Source organism: Mastigoproctus giganteus, chromosome 8 (assembly GCF_048544385.1).
Source record: "Mastigoproctus giganteus isolate SK-2022 chromosome 8, ASM4854438v1, whole genome shotgun sequence".
NCBI classification, from domain to species: Eukaryota; Metazoa; Arthropoda; class Arachnida; order Uropygi; family Thelyphonidae; genus Mastigoproctus; species Mastigoproctus giganteus.
In genome coordinates, this window is record NC_143582.1 from 197,264,403 (window position 1) to 197,286,432 (window position 22,030).

The 22,030-nt window shown below is 37.5% G+C and overlaps 1 protein-coding gene across 2 annotated transcripts in view; it reads left to right on the top strand.

Moving 5' to 3' along the window:
• The window catches only part of LOC150082151 (proton-coupled zinc antiporter SLC30A1-like), a 145,162-nt gene that overhangs the window by 9,910 nt on the left and 113,222 nt on the right, over positions 1-22,030 (top strand). For both annotated transcript variants that reach the window (XM_090380013.1, XM_090380014.1), the window contains exon 2: positions 20,368-20,712. In XM_090380013.1, the coding sequence (XP_090236139.1) occupies positions 20,536-20,712 (177 nt within the window). In that variant the 5' untranslated portion in view covers positions 20,368-20,535. The remainder of the gene's footprint in view (positions 1-20,367; positions 20,713-22,030) is intronic.

The window sequence follows — 22,030 nt, forward strand, 5'->3', positions numbered from 1 at the left end:
CGCTTGGTCACTGGTGGCACCGCTCCTGCCTGTGTGGTGGGGCTGGTAACCTGAGTATAAATTCAGTACTCAGGGCAAAAAGGAGCAAACATGGATCCCTTGATATCACCGACTGTAGAGCCTATATGCTCACGTGAACATGAGTCATCTCAAGCAAAAAAAATCAAAAAAGATGATTCTTCACTTGATCTGCCTGCTTTCCTAATTTTACATTCTTTGTCTACAAAACCTCTTAGCAGCTTATATCCATTTTTGTTCAGAAAAGTATAGAGGCTATAGCAGGCACTCCAAAAATAGTCAAACGACTTCGCTCAGGAGATCTCCTCATAGAAACATCTAATCCTACTCATTCTAGGCAGCTCCTGAAGCAAACGACCTTTGAAGGCCTTCCCATTTCTGTAACCCCGCATAGAACATTAAACACCTCAAAAAGGGTCATTTCAGAATGGCCCCTCAATGTTACCGAGGATGAAATTGCTGAAAACTTAGTGCACGTGTCATTAGTGCTAAAAGAATTATGACTAAACAAGATGGTGTTCTCACACCCACAAGAAATGTAATCCTTACCTTTAACACTCCAAATCTTTCTGCATCAGTTAAAGCTGGCTACCTTTCCTGTAAGATCCGACCATACATTCTGAATCCACTTAGATGCTTTAAATGCCAGAAGTATGGTCATTCTCAAACAGCATGTCAAGGAAAGTCCATTTGCCTCTCATGTGGCTCTCCGGACCACTCCCAAACTGAATGCACAGCAGCAACACCAAAGTGTCCCAGCTGCCAGGGTGCTCACCCTGCATGTTCAAGAACTTGTGAATCATGGAAGATGGGTAAAAAAATATTGAAGTACAAGATAGAGAGAAATGTCTCATACCAAGAAGCATGAAAACAGATATTAAATGTGATACCTTCCAAATCATACTCTAATGCAGTTAAAAACACTAAAGAGGTTTCAGCACAGACTTATATTACAATTCCTCCTAAATTACCTCTTGTCCAATGGGCCAGAACCATCCTGAAGGATGGTGAGACACTGACAGCGGCAAAGACCATAAGTACATCAAATTCTACTAATACAAAGCCATCGAAACCACAACAAGACAATGCCCTCAAGTCAGGAACGATAACAAAGGAGAAAGATGTCCACTTTACTCAGAATAAACCTACTGATCGAACTATGGAAATTGATGAGAAGTCAGATAATGAAGATGCAGCTTTCCAGCTACATGTTGATGACGAGATGGATATCACTCGTCCAGTTTAATGTGAAAAACATACACAGGATCAAGGGAAAACAAAACAATCGGACCAATCTACCTAACCTAAGCCCAATTAATGCAGAAAATCATTCAATGGAATTGTAGAGGCCTAAGAAGCAATTTTGATGAATTAAGATATTTAATACACTAGCATGATCCTGCGAGCATTTGTCTACAGGAAACATCATCAAGTTATACTCCCCACTTCTCAAGATATACACTATACAGACGGGACAGATGTTCTGAATCTCCAGCAAGAGGAGGGGTAGCAATTCTAGTTCGTAGAAACGTACCATCTAAATCTATTCTGCTTTGCACCACTCTAGAAGCAGTAGCTGTTCGCATTGTTCTTGGCATTACATTTACTATTGTCTCTGTTTATATTCCACCAAACGTTTCATGTTCCACTGCAGAACTTGATGATTTACTAAACCAACTGCCCCAACCTGTATGCCTTCTAGGCGATCTAAATGCTCATCATCCTTTGTGGGGTTCTGCGAACATGAATCGGAGAGGGCAGATGATTGAAACTGTACTCGATAATCATCACTTAGCCCTGCTGAATACCGGTATACACACATATATCCACCTGCCCACAGGATCAAGCTCTGCTCTTGACCTGTCCATATGCTCCTCATCCATTTATCCTAGCTTTGAGTGGACAGTATTAACTAACCTTCACAACAGTGATCACTTTCCCATAATTTGCAAAATACAGACAAATACAAACTATGCCTCCAACAAACGAATTACGTGTAATTTCCACTGAGCAAACTGGGAACGGTTTTCTAGTACCATCCAATTTGATAGTCATCTAATACTTACTACATCTATTAATAATGCCGCTAGGCATATAGTAGAAGAGCTACTTGGAGCTGCTGCCACTGCAATACCAAAATCAAATATTAACAAACAAAGATATAATGGGGGTGTGTTCAAGGGGTGGTGACGTGCATTCCATAACCTCTCCTATCCAAATGTCAACCTCACCTTCTCGGGGCGAACTGACCCGTTTCCACAGATGAGGCTCTGGCGACCGAGTCACAGCGGTATAACTGTCCCATCACATACAGAGGAAATGCTGTACCTGAAGCCTGTCTAGAGGCTATAAGGTGGCAGCCCCACCACTATTACCCCGCAAAAGGCTGGTAACCTATCCGGGGGACATTCTAAATACTCGAAATAAGCTCAAGGGAAAAAATTGGACGGATCTCAAGGGTAACGACCCAGGCAATAGATATAGGACTTTGATTAAGGAACTTAAAAGTAGCAACTTGGAACGTTAGGGGAATAAATCACAAATTAGATGAATTGACCATGGAACTAGAAAATAGAAATATTGACATAGCAGTCATTACCGAAACAAAAAAGAACAAAGGATCCAAAGAAATAGGTAACTTCATAATGATATACTTCGGCGTACCAAGTGAAATGTGGGCATCATCGGGAGTTGCTGTTATAATAAAGAAAGAATTGGAAAACAAAATATTAGACTGCTCTTGGTATCACCCAGGAATATTGAAATTAAGTCTAAAAATTCTATCTTATACAATAACAATCATTGGCATCTATGCACCAGTAGAAGGCAACATTGATGAAACCATAGAATTTTATGACGAATTACAACAGATCATAGACCAAACTAACAAAAACGAGTATCTCATACTAGCAGGAGATTTTAATGCAAGGGTTGGTGCTCAATCAGTAGACAAATGTATAGGATCAGAAGGCGAACCCGTGGTCAACAATAATGGAAGATGCCTGATAGACTTCTGCATTTTTAATAAACTTAAAATTACAAATACTTTTTTCAGACACAAGAATATCCATAAATTCACATGGGAAGCAAGAAACACAAAGTCTATAATAGATTATATTATCATTAATGAAAATTTAAATGACAAAATTAGAGACACTAGAGTATTCAGAGACAGTGAAATTGACAGTGATCACTACCTAGTAGAAAGCACTTTCAAAATAAAAAGAAATTATCTTAATAAAAAGAAGAAAATACCAACAAAAACTACTAAGAAATTAAAAATACATTTGTTGGAAGACGAAAGCACTAAATTCCTGTTTGAAAGTCGATTGAAAGATAAACTCAAATCAGATGAAAGTGATAATGTTGAGGAAATCTGGTCAAACATGAAAAAATCAATTCTGGGAGCTGCTGAAGAAAGTCTTGGATATAAACCTATAAAAAATAAAAACTGGCTAAGAACTTGGAATGAAGAATTGAAACAAACAAATTTATCCCAGTCATTGAGATGACTGGGATAAATTTGTTAAATTTTTAGAACGTGATATCACGGGCCCACAGAGAAGAAGTTTTAAAATTTTTAAGAAATTACAACTAGACACAAATGATAAAATAAAAACCAACTCCATCTCCAAAGCAGAATGGAAGCAACACTTCCAAACTGTGGTATAACCCAGGCACTAGGAAATTGGAAGATGAATCTGTGATAACCAAAGATGAAGGAAAAAATATAACAATGGAAGAACTAGAATTCTTCCATTGTTATATTTTTGGTTTAAAAAACCAAAAAAGCCCAGGCATAGACAATTTGAATGCAGAACTATTTAAATATGGGGGCACCTTACTAAAAAACGCACTACTAAAATTATTTAACATCATATGGCATAAGCAACAGATACCCAAAAATTGGGAAACAGGAATAGTAATCAATTTACACAAAAAAGGCTCCAGAAATAACCCTAACAACTACAGAGGAATAACACTGCTGTCAACTGCTGCAAAGCTATACTCTAATATACTGAAGAATAAACTTAATAAATACAGTGAACAATTCTTAGAAGAAGAACAATGTGGGTTCAGAAAAGGGAGAAGCACAATAGATGCTATTTTCTCACTACAACAAATTTTGGAGAGAAGAAGAGAATTCAATCTACCAACATTTCTGCTCTTTATTGATTATGAAAAAGCATATGACAATGTCAACCGGGAAAAACTTTGGCAGATTCTACGTGAAGAAAATATCCCAACCCAACTCCGGAAAGCGATCCAAAGCCTCTATAAAAACTGAAAAGTCTGTATAAAATGTTCTAATGGCCAACTATCAGACCCAATTAACACCAATAAAGGAGTGAAACAAGGATGTGGACTATCACCAAATTTATTTAATATCTACATCAATAAAATTCTTAAAGAATGGAAACAAACAATTAACAATGGAATACAGTTGAACAACAGGAATAAAATCCACACTATATTATATGCTGATGATCAAGTTATAATTGCAAAATCCAAAGGTGAACTACAGATAGCAGCAAATGAACTTAATAAAATAGGTAAAAAGTAAGAGATGAAAATCTCCAACTCAAAAACAAAATCAATGGGATTATGTGGAAAAACATACAAAGAGTCAAAATTGTTATTGATGATAAAATAATAGAACAAATATCTGACTTCACCTATTTGGGAAATTTAATATCAAATGAAGGGAAAGACATCCACACTAAAACTACAAAAATATAATAAAATGAATGGAACGATTAAATGCCACTTCAGAAAACAAATACAAAGATAACTGAAACAAAATTATGACTGCACAATATCACTTCAAAACCAGCCCTCTTCTACAGCTGTGAGACATGGGTCATAAATAAGAAATATGCACACAAACTAGAAGCAGCACAAACGAGATTTTTAAGACCATTATTAGGCTTTACAAGACTAGACCACCAAAGAAATTTAGATATCCGCGAGAAATTAAAAGTAGATAACATAGTAAATGACATAAAACGGTATCATGAAAAATGGATCAGCCACATAGAAAGAATGAACCCAGACCGGATCCCAAAATTAGCCTTTAACTACAAACCTACAAGCAAGGTATGTTCGTGTCAGACGGCACCTGGGATTTCTCCCATCTCTGCTAAACCTACAGGCAAGAGAGATGTTGGTCGATCAAGACCACCTCCAAGAGCTACAATGGAACAGGTCTTAAAAGACCTAAGCCGGACCAAGTTCATGATGATGATGATGATATAATGGCTGGTGGATAAGAGATTGCTTTCTTGCCAAAAGAAAACAAAATAAAGCTTGGAACATTTTTTGTCGAAATGCTACAATAGAAAACCTTATAAATTATAAGCGTCTGAAAGCTGAAGCACGGGAATTCGTAGGAAAGCAAAACAGAATGCATGGATTCGATTCACTTCTACCATCTGCAGAAACACTGACCCTAGAATAATCTGGAGAAAGATCTGTATCCTCAGTGGAAAGCTCCAACAAACTTCGGCTCCAATTCTCTCTTGGAAAGGAATGGATATTTCTTCTCCAGTTGATATTGCAGAGGCACTAGCAGAAACATTCGCCACCACTTCATCCTCTCAGTCTTATGAAGCTTCATTTAGACGCACAAAAATGACTGTAGAAAAATATAAAATTAACTTCAATACAAACCAATCACATTCCTATAACCTTCCATTCACTATTACTGAACTCAGTGAAGCTCTCCAGAGTTCTCAAAATAGTTCTGCTGGGCCAGATGGCATTTATTACATAATGCTTTGCCATCCCAACTCCAACTCAAAATCTACACTATTAAAATTTTACAACAGAATCTTTGAAGAAAATGTTTACCCTGATACATGGCATCAGTCAATAGTGGCAGCCATAGCAAAACCGGGAAAAGATGCATCCTCCCCCAACAGTTATCGTCCTATATCATTCATTGACCAGCTGTTTAGGAAAGATACTAGAAAAGATGGTTCACAGGAGACTTGTCTGGTTTATTGAAGAACAAGATGCTATAACACACCACAAATTTGGTTTCTGCCATAACAGGTCTACAACTGATGTCCACGTCAAAGTCGAAGCTCACGTTCAAAACGCTTTTGTCAAAAAACATCACATGGTAATGATAACTTTTGCTATTACCAAAGCATTCGACACAACCTGGAGATATGGAATCCTCCAAGAATTATACAACCTTGGACTGAGAAGTAACCTGTCTAAATTCATTCAGAATTTTCTTCACCTCAGGACCTTTCAAGTAAGATTCCAGAATGAGCTGTCCAAAATTCACACGCAAGAAGAAGGAGGAGCACCTCAGGGATCGATTTTAAGTACCACACTTTTTGTATTACGTACCAGTAGCATTACACGAGACATCCCAGCTACAGTGGAAACTTATATGTATGCAGATGATCTTGCTATTTCCTGTCAATCATCAAACATGGCTATCATTGAAAGACAACTACAGTTAGCAATAACCAAAATTGAAACTTGGACAAAATGTAACGGCTATCAATTAACCGAAGAGAAAACAGCGGCAATACACTTCTGTAAATTACGATCGCTTCATCCAGAACTTGTATTAAAACTGAAAGGTAGAGAAATACCAATGACCAACTCCATAAGACTATTGGGTTTGATTTTAGACACCAGACTTAATTTTCATAAGCATATAACCTACCTGTGAACTACGTGCCTTCATAAATTAAACATCCTTCGCACAGTATCCTCAACTTCTTGGGGTGCTGATAGGCAGTCAATGCTTAATTTATATTGTGCTCTAATCCAGTCACGATTAGATTATGGAGCTATAGTATATGCTTCAGCTAAAAACAGCATCTTACAGTCTCTGAACACCATCCAACACAGTGCCCTGCGATCTGCATTAGGTGCCTACAGAACCTCGCCAGTATAGAGCTTGTACGTAGAAGCACATGACCCTCCACTTTATCTTAAGAGTAGCCAATGCCTACTCTGCCAATATGCTGCCAAAATAAGAAGCCTTCCAACTCACCCCTGTTGGGTATACATCAATGATCCTCTTTGGCCATCACTCTGTGAATCCAAGCCCAATGAACCTAAGCCTGCTGGGATAAGTCTTCAAGAAGTAATACAGAAGTGGAATATCAACCTCAATAAAATTGCGGAAAGTAAAAATATGCCTTTGCCTCCATGGGATAGACATGATATAGACATTGATCTATACTTCGCTCAGTGGTCAAAAAATACCATTACACCGCTTAATATCAGACAGTTACATGCCAACTATACTTCGGAACACACACTGGGAAACTCATAGTCTATACGGATGGGTCTAAGTCCCAACCACATGTAAGTGCAGCAGCTGTATTCCCTTCGCATGTAATCTCAAAATCCCTTCCAATTGAGTGCAGCATACTTTCTGCAGAACTATATGCTATCCAGCTTGCATTACATGAAATATGTTAACAGTCATCAATCTCTGTCCTAATATATTCAGATTCACTCAGTGCTATCTCAACCATACAGGGTAAACAACATTCTCGTCATCCTCTCCTACAAGAAATTGGCTTTCTAATCAACCTCTGTCAAAAGAAACACTCTGAAATAACTCTTTGCTGAATCCCAGGATACTGCGGAATAGAAGGCAATGAGAAAGCAGACATTGCAGCTAAGTCAGCATCAGAACTGCCAAACAGAACAATGATAGTCCCTCCCACACACTGATTTTAGTCCAATCATTATTAGTGAAAATGAATGGGCTCAGATATGGAAAAATGAAGTCAATAATAAACTACAGGAAATAAAACCTAATCCACAAATATGGAACTCTGTGAGTTCCATATTTGTGGATTAGGGATAAGCACAAGTGTAACAAATATGGTTACACTTGTGCTTATTAATACACACATAATAAGCACAAGTGTAATGCTTGCCAGACTGAGAATTGGCCATACTCATCTTACTCATTTTCATCTATTAGCAAATAAAAATCCCCCACTCTGTGTGTGGGGGATTTTTCATTGCCAAGTTCAGCTTTCAGTAAAACATTCTTTTGGTATGCCCCCGATTCAGAAATTCCAGATTCCTTTGTTTTCAGAGTTCATGCAATAACCAGAATCCACTTACCCTTCAACAGATCTTAGGCAATGCTGCAAATCTAGATGAACTGTTTAATTTTATTCAGCAAATCAGATTTGATAAACAAATCTAAAAAAAATGTTCGATTTACATTAAAAGCTTGGAAAGACACATCTTGGCCATTGATGCCCTTGTGTCTTAAAACCCTTAAACAACAACAGCCTTGCCTTGAAATAATTTATTTATTGGCTAATAGGATAAGTCTCTTAAACACTTCCTGTAGTGCAATCATATCCCGAAACTTGGAGTTCTCTCTTTAGTTAATAGAGCCCAAGAAATATCTGTGTGCTAATACCTCACCCCTTTAAAATTTTGAAGCCCTTACCCTTTTCTTCTAATCACTTTATGACACTGTAGTCGCTACCAATTTCTGCACTGTCACATCCTTGGTGAGAAGTTCTCTGTCGTGTTGAAATAAATAAGTCATCTAGTTGGTTCAAAAATCTGATTATACTTGGGGCATTGCCAGTCTATGATTTCCAGTTCATATAAGTTTTAAGTCTCACACATAACAAGACATTCACACTTGCTTGCCCATTTAAGTTGTCTTAACAGATTTTTATCATACTTCTCTGAGAAGTTTAGCCTTTAACACACCCCTACTATCATCCTTCCTTTACCGTTTGGCCATCTTGTACTGCATAGATTCAAATTCCACTTGAAATTGATCAGATTCTGGTAACTGCGTAGCCTCCTCTAGACAGCTTTTGATAAGAATTGCCTTTACCTCTCACTCCTGTAGATCTTATTATTCACTCTAATGAAAATTTTCTTCCTTTATCACAGGATGTCACCATGTCTCAGTTAGCCCTCTGTTATCAGTGCAGAATTGTTCATTTTGATCATCTTGTCTAGATGATCCTGCAGTGCATCTTTAACCAGTGACTCCATTATTTTACCCGGAACAGAAGTTAAACTAACTGGTCTGTAATTACTCGTGTCACCCTTCGATCCCCCTTTGTGAATGGGGGATACATTTGCACATCTCCAGTCTGTGGGGACCTCCCCCGGATCCAATGATGCTCTCATAATTATGGCTAAGGGTTTGCTTAGTTGCTTTGCCGCCTCCTTCAATATAACTGGATAGATCCCATCCACCCCAGGTGCTTTTCTTATGTTTAACTTCAACAATTTCTCCTCCACTTTGCTTTCAGTTATTAGAAAATCATTAAGTATCCTGCTACAAATTGATAACCTTCTGCCATTTTCAAACCTTAATAATTCCTCATGTGTGAATGTAGATGCAAAATACTCATTCAGTTTGTTTGCTATCTGAGCAGGATCATCAACAGTCGAACCATCGATGTCAAGTGGACCAATCAGATTCATCCCCTTCCTTTTAGAGTTTATATAAGTAAAGAAATCCTTGCTGTTTTTCTTAGCATCTTTTGCCAAGGATTTCTCGTAATCTGCCTTCGCCTGCCTAACCTCCTTTGTGACTGATTACAGACTAGCTTATATCTGTCATAGGTTTCTGAGTCGCTTGATAATTTATATGCATCCCATGCATTTTTCTTCTCTGTTACGAGTCTCATTAGTTCATTAGATAACCATTTAGGCCTAAACCTTGAACAGTATTTCTTAATAGGTATGAAACTTTTAGTAGCATCTATGATTAATTCCTTGAATGCTTCCCACTTAGAATTTACTGTTGGTAACAACGTCAGTTGATCCCACTGTACAGAATTTAAAAACTGTCGGAGACCACTGTACTCACCTTTACGGAAGCAAAAACCCTTTCCTTTACCCCTGATGGTAATTAAATCTTTAAGTAAATCCCACATCAGTACACTGTGATCACTGCCACCTAGTGGTTCCTTTATCTGCAAATTCTTAATACACGAATGATCAATGCTGATAACCAGATCAAGAGTATTACTTTCTCTGGTTGCAAAGGTGGCAAATGAAGTTTAACATTGATAAATGTCAAGTACTACATATGGGAAACAGCAACCCCAGAGCAACATATCAACTCTGTGGTACTACACTCAGGGCCGGCCCGAACAAAAGCGGAGCCCGGTGCAAAGTTGACTTGCGGGGCCTTGATATAAATTCGTACAACAAAATAATTTATTGCATTTTGATATTTATTACATTGCACAAATTGGTTTAGTAAGGATTACATGAAAATGATAAATAATTAAATTATTTTAATAAACTTAACATTTAAATCACAAAAAAATCTTTAATAAATCAAATAAGAAAAATAATTGCTTCATATACTTATAAAATACAATTTGGTATGCGACTTAATCGAGCGAATTCGTTGATAATATCATCATAATTTAGTTTTTTGGCTATTTCGGATTCGATAGATAAAATGGCTAAGGAGGTAAATCGTTCTTGACTAATGCTAGATCTCAAGTAATTTTTTATTATTTTCAATCTTGAGAAAGATCTTTCTGCAGATGCGACGGTAATTGGTAAGGTTAATATAATTTTCAGAACAGTAACAAAATTTGGATGCAGTTCAAATAAATTATTTTTCAGTAAATATTGTAATATTTGTAATATTGTGATCCTGGAAAGCAAAACTCGACGACAAATTTTGATTTCATTAATTAAATAAATCAATGCAATCAATATCGTCTTGCAAGGTAGCATTTAAGTCTTTGCAACATTTAAGAAGATCGTTTTCAGTCAGTTTTTGAATATTATCTGAATTATATAAAAAACCATATGATCTCATGTTCGTGATAAATTTTGAATCTTTTCTTAAAAGAAATAATCACACTATCGATTATGACTAGAAAATACTGAATTCTGAAATATTCTTCGCCTGATGAAATAAGCTGATCGGTTCCTTCATAACAAAATTGCTTTGTTTTTCGTCCAGTTCTTTGATTCTTAAATTCAGATGTCACTTGTAATTCTTCAGCTATTTCCTTTGCAGTTATTAAAGAAGATTTAAATCCCGATTCACGATACTGTTCAAAAAATTTAAAAGGCCTTTTAAATGGGAATTTGCAGTACCGATATCTATATTTGAATTTTGAAATATCTTGCTCACAATATTTACTTCATTTAGTATGTCATACCAAATGACCAAACTTAATAAAAATTCAAATGAAGTAAGTTTATTTTCGATTGATCGGATTTCGTTTTCATGTCACTGGTATGTTCGTAAAGGTATTTCAAAGCTAGAGAAAATTGTGGTATTTGGTATCTCACACATTTCACACTTTCGAGGCGACATTCCCACCTCGTTGCTGACAGTGGTTTTGGAGTAAGATGTTTGACATGCTCTTTTAATATATCCCAGCGTATCACAGAACTTGCAAAAATATTATATATGCTTTGTAAAGTCCTAAAAAATGAATTTGTAAGAGAAGATAATTTTGAAATGTCTACAAGAACTAAATTCAAATTATGACTTCAGCAGGGCATATACTGTGCTTTAGAATTCTTTTGCAGGATAAGTGCTTTGGTCAAACCAGTATTATTAACTTAAAATTTTCTCAGAAGAAAATTTAAGTCGATTTTTTGAATAATTTCGAATTCACTCGATCTCTCGAAGGTAGAAAGCGAAAAAGGGCCGAGAAAACCTAGTCGGTGGTATATACAGCCTTTAGAGTACGATAACTATGCAAACGCTGGCAACATATAATCGTACGTCTGAGCGATTTGTAAGGAGAGATATTTTAAATATATTTGAAATAAAATATATTTTTCCGTGTTCTTTGGAGAATTCTTGGCGGGCTCTTTCAGATAATATTAATAACATGATTATTGATATTTTATTTCCTATGTATATTAAAAATATGACCATTTTATGGCGATGTCGCTAGATTTTGCGACAGTATTAAAACAAAAAAAAAATGAAACCATTTTTATTTTGCAGAATCAGTCAGTGGCGCGGGGCCTTCGGAAACGCGGGGCCTTGTGCGCTCGCACCGTTCGCACCCCCCTCGGACCGGCTCTGACTACACTGACAGTGGTAGAGAATGAAAAGGACCTGGGGGTAATTGTGCAGGCAGATATGAAGTTGTTTTCTGAGCAGTGCAGATGGGCCGCAAGAGTAGCCCATGGTGTCTTGTCAATGATATACAGGAATTTTTCTAGCAGGTATAAGGTTGTGATGATTCCCTTATATAAGGCAATGGTCAGGCCACACCTTGAGTACTGTATACAGGTCTGGAAACCTCATTTCAAGAAGGATGTAGAGCTGCTGGAACGGTACAGAGAAGGGCAACAAGATTAGTGAATGGAACAAATGGGTTGCTCTTACGAAGAAAGGCTTAAGTTTTGCAAATTACAGTGTCTGGAGACTAGGCACCGGCGAGGTGATCTGATAGAGGTGTATAAAGCCTTGAATGGTTTGAGCATGCTCAGTGCTGATGGGATTCTTCCTCTTGCCCAGAATAATCACCTGAGAGGGCATAAATTCAAATTGAGGAAAGACAGATGTAGGATAGATGTGCAGAAATTTGCCTTTAGCTAGTGGGTAGTTGGTTGGTGGAACAGACTTCCATCCCTTTTTATGGAAGTTGATAGCCTAAATAAATTTAAGGCTCAGCTGGACAGGTATTTCGAACGAGCGGAGGGGTGAAGTGGAAGTTTTTTTTTTTTTGGCTGATGCTGCATAAGCTTGCTTTCTTGCATCATACGCCTCTACTAATGCTAATATCCAGTCTATGGATACCTCCCCTGAGTCCAAAGAAGCTCTCATAATTATGGCTAAGGGTTTGCTTACTTCCTTTGCTGCCTCCTTTAATATAACTGGATGGATCCCATCCACCCCGGGTGCTTTTTTTATGTTTATCCTCAACAATTTCTCCTCCACTTTCCTCTCAGTTATTACAAAATCATCTAGCTCACTGCCAGAGTTTACTTCACCTCTGGCATTCCCCTTCCTGAATAATTCCTCATGTGAATGTAGATGCAAAATACTCGTTTAGTTTTTTAGCCACCCGAGTACTGTCTTCCCTGTGTACTGTGTCTGCTGCTGGTGACTTCAGTGCTTTATGCTTATCATTGCCACTTTCTGCATAATTGGAGATTGCACATTGAGGGTGGCACAAGTGTAACCTCAGTCCATGCCACTAGACAATATTTTCTTCAAATAGGCCTCTGGGGTTGGGTATATTCATACTATAATTTTTAGTGTTTCTCACCAACCATTGAAGTAAAAATGGAAACCAAAATCTTGAAAAGTTTATGTTTAAGTTTACGATAAATTTACAGTAGATCAAACAAAATACAATTATACAAAATGTTACTAATAAAATACTGAATTAGGATAAAATAAAACAAATGTATACAAATAAAATGATAATAAAATACTGAATTAAAATGCAATAAAATATACTAGATTAAAAGCACTAAAATAACTGAAGCTTTCAAAGGCTTCTTCCTCAACAGTGTACTTCTATACTGCGGTGCCTCATTAAATACCAGCAGGTTCACGGTGCATCTCACGTAAACGTGTACTGTTCCTTTACATGTTGGAACCGTAAGCGGCTCGGGAGCGTTCCAGGCGAAAACGTTCATCCCCTCCCAGGATTACCGCCTCAAAGAGAGGAAGAATGCGTGTACACCTGTCTCTATTTATATTGTTCCCAATAGAACTAATTCGTAGGCTCTCGAGCCACTTGCGGTCCCAAAATCTATGCGCCCGATCAGTGATGACTGCTTCTCCCAAAAATGTTCAGCTACGGCGGATTTACCGTAATCCGCATTTCTTATCGCGTTTGTGTGCTCCCCCAGACGATCTTTGAGGCGTCGTTTTGTTTCCCCCACATAACACTCCCCACAATCCGGGCACTTGATGCTATATACGACCCCACTTATATTTTCGTGTGAGATGGGGTCTTTCACCTGTGACACGACCGTGTGCAGCTTCCTACCTGGGAGCTGCACACAGCGCATCTGGTAATTCCTTAGTATACGAGCTATACGCTCGGTTAAACCCGGATAGTAGGGAACGTATGCGGTGGCTATCAGTGTGAAAGGCTCACGTCTGCTCTGCCCTCCACTAATGTATTTCTCTATGATCCTCTGGGAATACCCACACTTCAAAAGATCCGCCGTAACACGCTCATACTCTGTGCGTGTGCTCATACTCATCCCCATCAGTGGGATCATAGCTAATTTAGCTATGGAGGAGCTCGAGGCAAGGTTATTCAATGATATGGTTCTCCCTGTGCATCCGTGGAAAAGATACGTTGATGATACGTTTCAATTATTTGGAAGGGGAGTGAAGGTGAGACGTTGAATTTTCTTAACAGCTTCTCCCCGTTCATACAATTCACATCTGAGGTAGAAGAAGGAGGGGTTTTGCCGTTCCTGGATGTGTTGATCTGTAGAGAAGGCCAGTGTTTGAAAACAAAAGTGTTTAGAAAACCTATGTGCAAAGGCCAATACTCACATTACAACTCAGCTCAGGCCAACCATCAGAGGAACAGTGTGATAAGAGCACTAGTAGATAGGGCAAAATCGCATTGTAGTACCTCAGAGGACAGAAAAATAGAGTATGAGCGTGTTACGGCGGATCTTTTGAAGTGTGGGTACCCCCAGAGGATCATAGAGAAATACATTAGTGGAGGGCAGAGCAGACGTGAGCCTTTCACACCGATAGCCACCGCATACGTTCCCTACTATCCGGGTTTAACCGAGCATATAGCTTGTATACTAAGGAATTACCAGACGTGCTGTGTGCAGCTCCCAGGTCGGAAGCTGCACACGGTCGTGTCACAGGTGAAAGACCCCATCTCACACGAAAATATAAGTGGGGTCGTATATAGCATCAAGTGCCCAGATTGTGGGGGAAACAAAACGACGCCTCAAAGATCGTCTGGGGGAGCACACAAACGCGATAAGAAATGCAGATTACGGTAAATCCGCCGTAGCTGAACATTTTTGGGAGAAGCAACATCATATCTCCCTGGACGAAGCATCATCACTGATCGGGCGCATAGATTTTGGGACCGCAAGTGGCTCGAGAGCCTACGAATTAATTCTATTGGGAACAATATAAATAGAGACAGGGGTACACACATTCATCCTCTCTTTGAGGCGGTAATCCTGGGAGGGGATGAACGTTTTCGCCTGGAACGCTCCCGAGCCACTTCCGGTTCCACCATGTACAGGAACAGTACACATTTACATGAGATGCACCGTGAACCTGCTGGTATTTAATGAGGCACCGCAGTATAGAAGTACACTGTTGAGGAAGAAGGCAGAAGCCTTTGAAAGCTTCAGTTATTTTAGCGCTTTTAATCTAGTATATTTTGTTGCATTTTAATTCAGTATTTTATTATCATTTTATTTGTATACATTTGTTTTATTTTATCCTAATTCAGTATTTTATTAGTAACATTTTGTATAATCGTATTTTGTTTGATCTACTGTAAATTTATCGTAAACTTAAACATAAACTTTTTAAGATTTTGGTTTCCGTTTTTACTTCAATGGTTGGTGAGAAACACTAAAAATTATAGTATAGACAATATTTTTCCAGTGACTCCCTAGATTTCCCCCATGAATTATAATTTTTATGACTAAGTCCTCAGCTCGTTTTTGCTTAATATTGTTAGTTCCCATGTAGAGAATCATATACCCTTCAGTAACCTTAAGAATTGACAACTAATTAGTAATCTTTTCATCAATTTGTACATCTCTCAGGTGTGCACTGGTTCTATTCTATCTGTTTTATTATGAAACAATTGTTAGTTCCCTCCAAATAATTTAGTTCCCCATTTCAAACCAGAACACAGAGTGCATAAACCTATCATTGGGGTCAAATCATTAGGGAGAGCACCAGTTTGGTACTGGACACTTGAATAACTTCTGGGTCTGCAGAATTATTACTCTTTGGGGCATCAGATTGGTTTTTCTCAGAGACTGAATATCATTCAGTTGTCATTGTCATTCATATTCCCAAAATTTCAACTTGATTGTTGCACTTACATTTAGTATGCTGAAATAGAATTAGTAATGGCAAATGATGAAAGAAAGCACACTTATAAAGCATCAGCAAAAAAAAAAAACTACACACATCACCCATCCATTACCCTCTTAAAATTTGCCTAGTTCTTCCTTGAATTTAGACCACCCACTTCCACAACAACAGATGGAAGTTTGTTCCAATAATCAACCACCTGATAGTTGAAGGAAAACTTCTGTACATCCAACCTTCAACCATCATTCCTCAACTTGAATTTATGCCCCCTCATTTGTGTAGTCTCAGAAAGAGAAAGAATGCCATCAACCATGGCCTTGAAAAAGAAGATAATCACCTCCCTATCCCTGTTAGCAAAGTTTCTCTGTATCATTGACAAAACCCCATGAACTGTCTGGCTGCTTGTCTACACTGCTCAGAGAATTCCATATCTGACTGCACAATTATCCCCAGCTCTTTCATTTTCCACTTCCCTCAGTGTACTATCCCACAGTTGATATATTAATCTGGGATTACTGCTACCCATATGCATTACCTTGCATTTGTCAGTGTTAAACTTCAACTGCCATTTCTCAGCTCATTAACCTAATTTTCCCAGATCTTGTTGCAATAGCTCACTTTGATTACTGTCATTAACCACTCTGCCAACCTTTGTATCAGCTACAAACTTACATTAAGCCTGATATATCTTCATCAATATCATTAAAGATATTAAAACAACAAGCCCATCACTGAACCCCACTAATAACATTCATCCACGATGAGCAGTGCCCATTGATAATCACTCTGTCTTCTCCCACTCAACCATCCCTTTATCCATAGCAGTAACTTGCCCTTAATGCACATTTCTCCAGTTTGTACTGTAGTCTTTTATGTGCAACCATGTCAAACGCTTCCCTGAAATCCAAGTATACGATATCAGAATTATTTTTGCATCCATTTCTGTGGTCACTGCATCATAATATCTAGACAGATTGGTCAGACCACTCCTTAACAAATCTATGCTGTGACTGCAGTATAATTGCATTCCTGTCTAGATGATCCTGCATTACTTTTTTAACTAGATGGGAACAGATGTTAAGCTCACTGGTCTGTAATTATTCAGGTCACCTTTTGATTCCCCTTTGTGAATTGTGGATACATTTACATATCTCCAGTCCATAGGGAACCCCCAAATCCAAGGATGCTCTCATAATTATGACTAAAGGTTTGCTTATCACTTTTTCTGCCTCCTTTAATATAATTGGATAGATTCCAACCACCCCATGCAACTTTTTTATGTTTAACTTCAAGTTTGATAAGCTTCTGGCATCCCCTTCCTTGAAGAATTCCTCATGTGTGAATGTAGATGCAAAATGCCTATTCAATTTTTCAGCATCTTGTGCAGGGTCATCATTGACATCAAGTGGCCCAATGCAATTCAACCCCTTCTACTCTTAATATAAGAGTAGAAGGGGTAATAGAAGTCTCTGCTGCTGCTGTTCTTTGTATTCTTTATGAGATACTTCTCATAATTTGCCTTAGCTTGCTTAACCTCTGCTGTAACCTGATTACAAATTAATTGTTTATATACCACAGTCTTCTGTATCACGTGATACAGAAGACTGTGGTATACTTGTATGACATTCTTATATGCAACCCATGCATTTTTCTTCTCTGCCACAAGTCTCATCAGTTCATCTTGCATCCATTTAAGTCTAAACCTTGAATCGTATTTCTTAGTTATTATGAAAATCTTTGCTTTTATGATTACTTCCCTGAATGCTTCCCATTTAGAATTTGCTGTTGGTAACATCATCAGTGGGTCCCACTGCATAGAATTTAAAAACACTCTGAGACCACTGTAGTTGCCCTTGCAAAAGCCTTTCCCTTTATCCTTGATGGTAGTTGCCTTTAATTAAATTCCACATTAGTACACAGTGATCACTACCACATGCGACAGTGAGTACAAGCAGTAAGGCTGACTGAGGCTGATCGCCAATGTTAATCCCCCCAACACACAAATCATGCTGTCTATCATTTTTAATGGAAATCATATTTACTGCTCAACAAAACTCAATTAATTACAAAAATATCATAGTATATTGAATAAAACTAATTATACAGTAACCTGGGTAATTTGGACTGCCTTCATTTTTATGTATGTATTTTATTTATGTAGAATGGAGATTTTTCTAAACAAGGATTTAATGATACAATTTGAACCTTTTTTTTTTTTTTTCAGCATTTTTCACAACTGTTTTGTAAAAGAAATAAAACTATTAAAAATTAAATGGAAATAAAACCATTGATATTTTTATTGTTAAATAATGGCTTCACATAATCCTTCCACTGAAATTTTATTAACAATGGCAATATGAATTTCTTTTTTAACTTCCCATTGCCAGTGTGTTTGGTGCTGACACTGTCATACCATGTTAAAATCATTTAAATTTTTCATCTTGCTCATCCTCATGCTGAAATTGCATGCATACAGCATTCTTATTTCTACTTTATATCACATGGTATGAACATGTGAAGCTGTTATTGAAGGAGCACTCCATTCTTTGAAAGGACAGTTGTATTTAATAAATAAAGTGCCCACACAATGTATATATTTGAAGATGCTGTTTTGATCTCTACTATAAATTTTCTTTACATTTTGTATGGAATGCTTTCTTTTTAAATTGGATCACGTTTGATCATATATTCTCTGATGTGTAATTTTAACTTAAAGAAAGTTAAGATATTTTAATTATTTTAAAATATTTAAGATATTTTAACTTAAATATCTTAAATGATTATAAATATTCTTACTTATTATAGTTATCTGCATAGTTTAAAATTTTAGTGCAAAGTAATGCATGCTACCTTGTAAAAAGTAACTGGACACCTGCACATTTCAAAGAAACTTTTATGGATACAGTATTTAGTAATACCTTGGGCGACTTTGGCCTTAATTATATATGTATCCTTGTTGATTGATTCTTAACCAATTTTTGATAGCAGGAAGGGGTATTTTGGTCCATGACTCCTTCAAGATTATAGTAAAATGAGTTACTGATTTTACGTAATAAAATCAATAGATGATTAACATATTTTTCTAAAATATGTTAGTCTAGTCTGAAGCTGATGTTCCATTTTATTCTGGAGATGGCCAGTGGGATTAAGGGCAAAGTTCTGGGCAGAAAGTGAAACGTTTGTATGCCCATGTATTCAAATCAAGGTACTACAAGCTATGCACTATGACATTGTGCACTGTTCATGCCAAAACATAAAAGTATCCTCCCAGTACTGCTGCCACAATGTAAGTAGATGAGAATTGTCAGTAATATCAGCCTGTGTGATATTCATTGTTCCAATGGATCAAGCCCAAATCATGAGAAATAGCCTCAGACAGATGATGTGACAGCACTTCCACCAAGACTCAAGTGCTGTGCACTGACATGGCACTTCACAGTTGAAACTGTACACTGGTAAATAAAGTTCTCCTGGTGTCCTCCAGGTATAAACATAGATCAGAAAGCCATGTACTGTGATATGTCACTCCATAAAACAGCTTTCCAATTGTTTGTTATTTGGTTTTTAGGAGCATCAGCAACTAAGGCCATATTGCTCCAGGATATGCGGTGGTCATTCCTTGACCTTTCCGCATTCTCCGTATTTGGTGGTGACGGGCTCGAACCCCGGTCTAATCAAGAAGTGTGTGCTACGCACTGCTGCTCCTTCCCACCTGGCTACGGAGGCGCCCAGCTTTCCAACATTTCAGGGGCAAATTACATTGCGTTGTGCACTAGGCTAGTAGATTCTGTGTTGTGATGTTTGGTTTATGTGCCACAGCTCTCTACATATTGTTCTTGTACTGATATTTGTTTCTCTACCCTCCCTGGCATAATATACTTGATGAGGATTTACATACTACTTTTCTGAGCTCCTTTTGGTCTCTTTCTGTCAATTTTTATGGTATGCCCAAGTGTTTCCTGGTTGTAGTAGCACCATGATATTTCCATTTTGTGATTATGTCAGTCACCATTGATCTGCGGTATTGCAGTTTTGCTGTGATGCCATGAAATTGCCAACATGGCATCCTATGGAATCCTCCCTGTTGGAAGTCACTAAGTGAATGCCTCAACTCATCTACTATATTTCATTGCTCTTCTTACTTGAAATGTGAATGCAGTTGCTTTTGTACCCATTCCTGCTATGTGAACGGTGGTTATGCTTAATTTTTCCCAAATCCCAGGGGTGTCCAAATACTTTTGGTACTGTAGTGTATAATAAGATTTGCTTTTATCTAGCATTTTTATTTTTTTGTATTGTTATTTATTTATTTATTTTTGTTTCAGGGTATTGTGCAAAGTACATTTTGGGACCACAGAAAAGAAAGGAATCAGCTTAAATCTGTTTGATTTCATCACATTTCTTTTCCATTCTTAAATGCTAGTATAATTACTCAGGGACCAATAAATTCAGTAATCATACATTCAGAATTTCAAACTGATAACTAGATAATCATGGGGCGCTATACTGGAAAGAAGTGTCGCTTACTAAGCATGTTCACCTTAACTACAACCTTCTTCCTGTTGGAAATCATTGTGGGTTATGTCACAAATTCTGTGGCATTAATTGCTGACTCTTTTCACATGTTGTCTGATGTGATAGCTCTAGTCATTGCTTTTTTGTCGGTACAGGTAAGTGCCACATATATATGTATAAAAATCATGTCTAGCTAGGCTATTTGCAGGTAAATTAGTATTGACAAAGTAAAAAAGGAGCAAAGCTTGCCTAAATCATAATTGATATAGGCAGGCTTTATAATTATAAACATTTCTCTAAATTATTGTTTTTATTTTTTATCATACTGGTTATTGCTAAAATCTATAATAACTGTACAGTATATATGCTATCTGGGATATGAGGAGGAGGAAGGTGTAGGTTTGTTTGTTATTTGGTTTTTAGGAGCATTAGCAACTAAGGCCATATTGCCCTGGAGATATGCGGTGGTCATTCCCTGACCTTTCCACATCCTCCGTATTTGGTAGTCACGGGCTCGAACCCTGGTTTAATCAAGAAGCGTGTGCTACGCACTGCTGCTCCTGGCTACGGAGGCACCCGAAGGTGTAGGAGTGCTTCATTATTCATTACTTGTTCAAATGAAAAATCTATTGTCTAAACAGCACTCTCCATTTAGAATTTCAGAAGTTAAGCTGATGTATTACATAGTTCGAAAAGAGACACAGAAGGGTTGTGAACATTTGCTAGAGTAGCATTTCTCAATTCTTGTGCTGTGAAGGAAGTTGAGGTGGGCTCCTTAACAGTTTGACGATTACTTTAAAATATTTAATGTGGGTTAATGGTGAATCCAGAATTGATCCCATGCAATATTTATCCCTTTTGTGATCATCAAACATCCATCCACTCAGCTAAAACTCAATTTATCTTTATAGAATTTTTTTTTTTTTTTTTTTTTTAATTTCTCTGTTAAAATTTGAGCATTCTTCTAATCGTTGATGAAACAAGAAAAATGGGATCAAGCATGAAACATTTGCTAAACCATTCTTGTTAAGGTGGAAATTCTAACAAGGGTCTGGCTGAAAAAACAGCAGAGACTCAAGATCATCCCATGTTTAAAATGTGGCTATTCTGTCATATCATTTGTCATAATATATAAAGCAGTCTTTCTACTGGCAGTTTGCTATGATGCAGGCACCTGGTTTCATATTGTCACCATCCAGCGATTTAGAAGAAAGCTTAATACCATCCATGGTATATCAGGCTTAATGTCCAAGTTTGAAGATAAACATAAGAAAGGCACCTGGGGTGGATGAGATCTATCCAGTTATATTAAAGGAGGCAGCAAAGGAAGTAAGCAAACCCTTGGCCATAATCATGAGAGCTTCCTTGGACTCAGGGGAGCTACCCATGGACTGGAGATGTGCAAATGTGACCCCAATTCACAAAGGAGGATCAAAGGGCAACACAAATAATTATAGACCTGTTAGTTTAGCT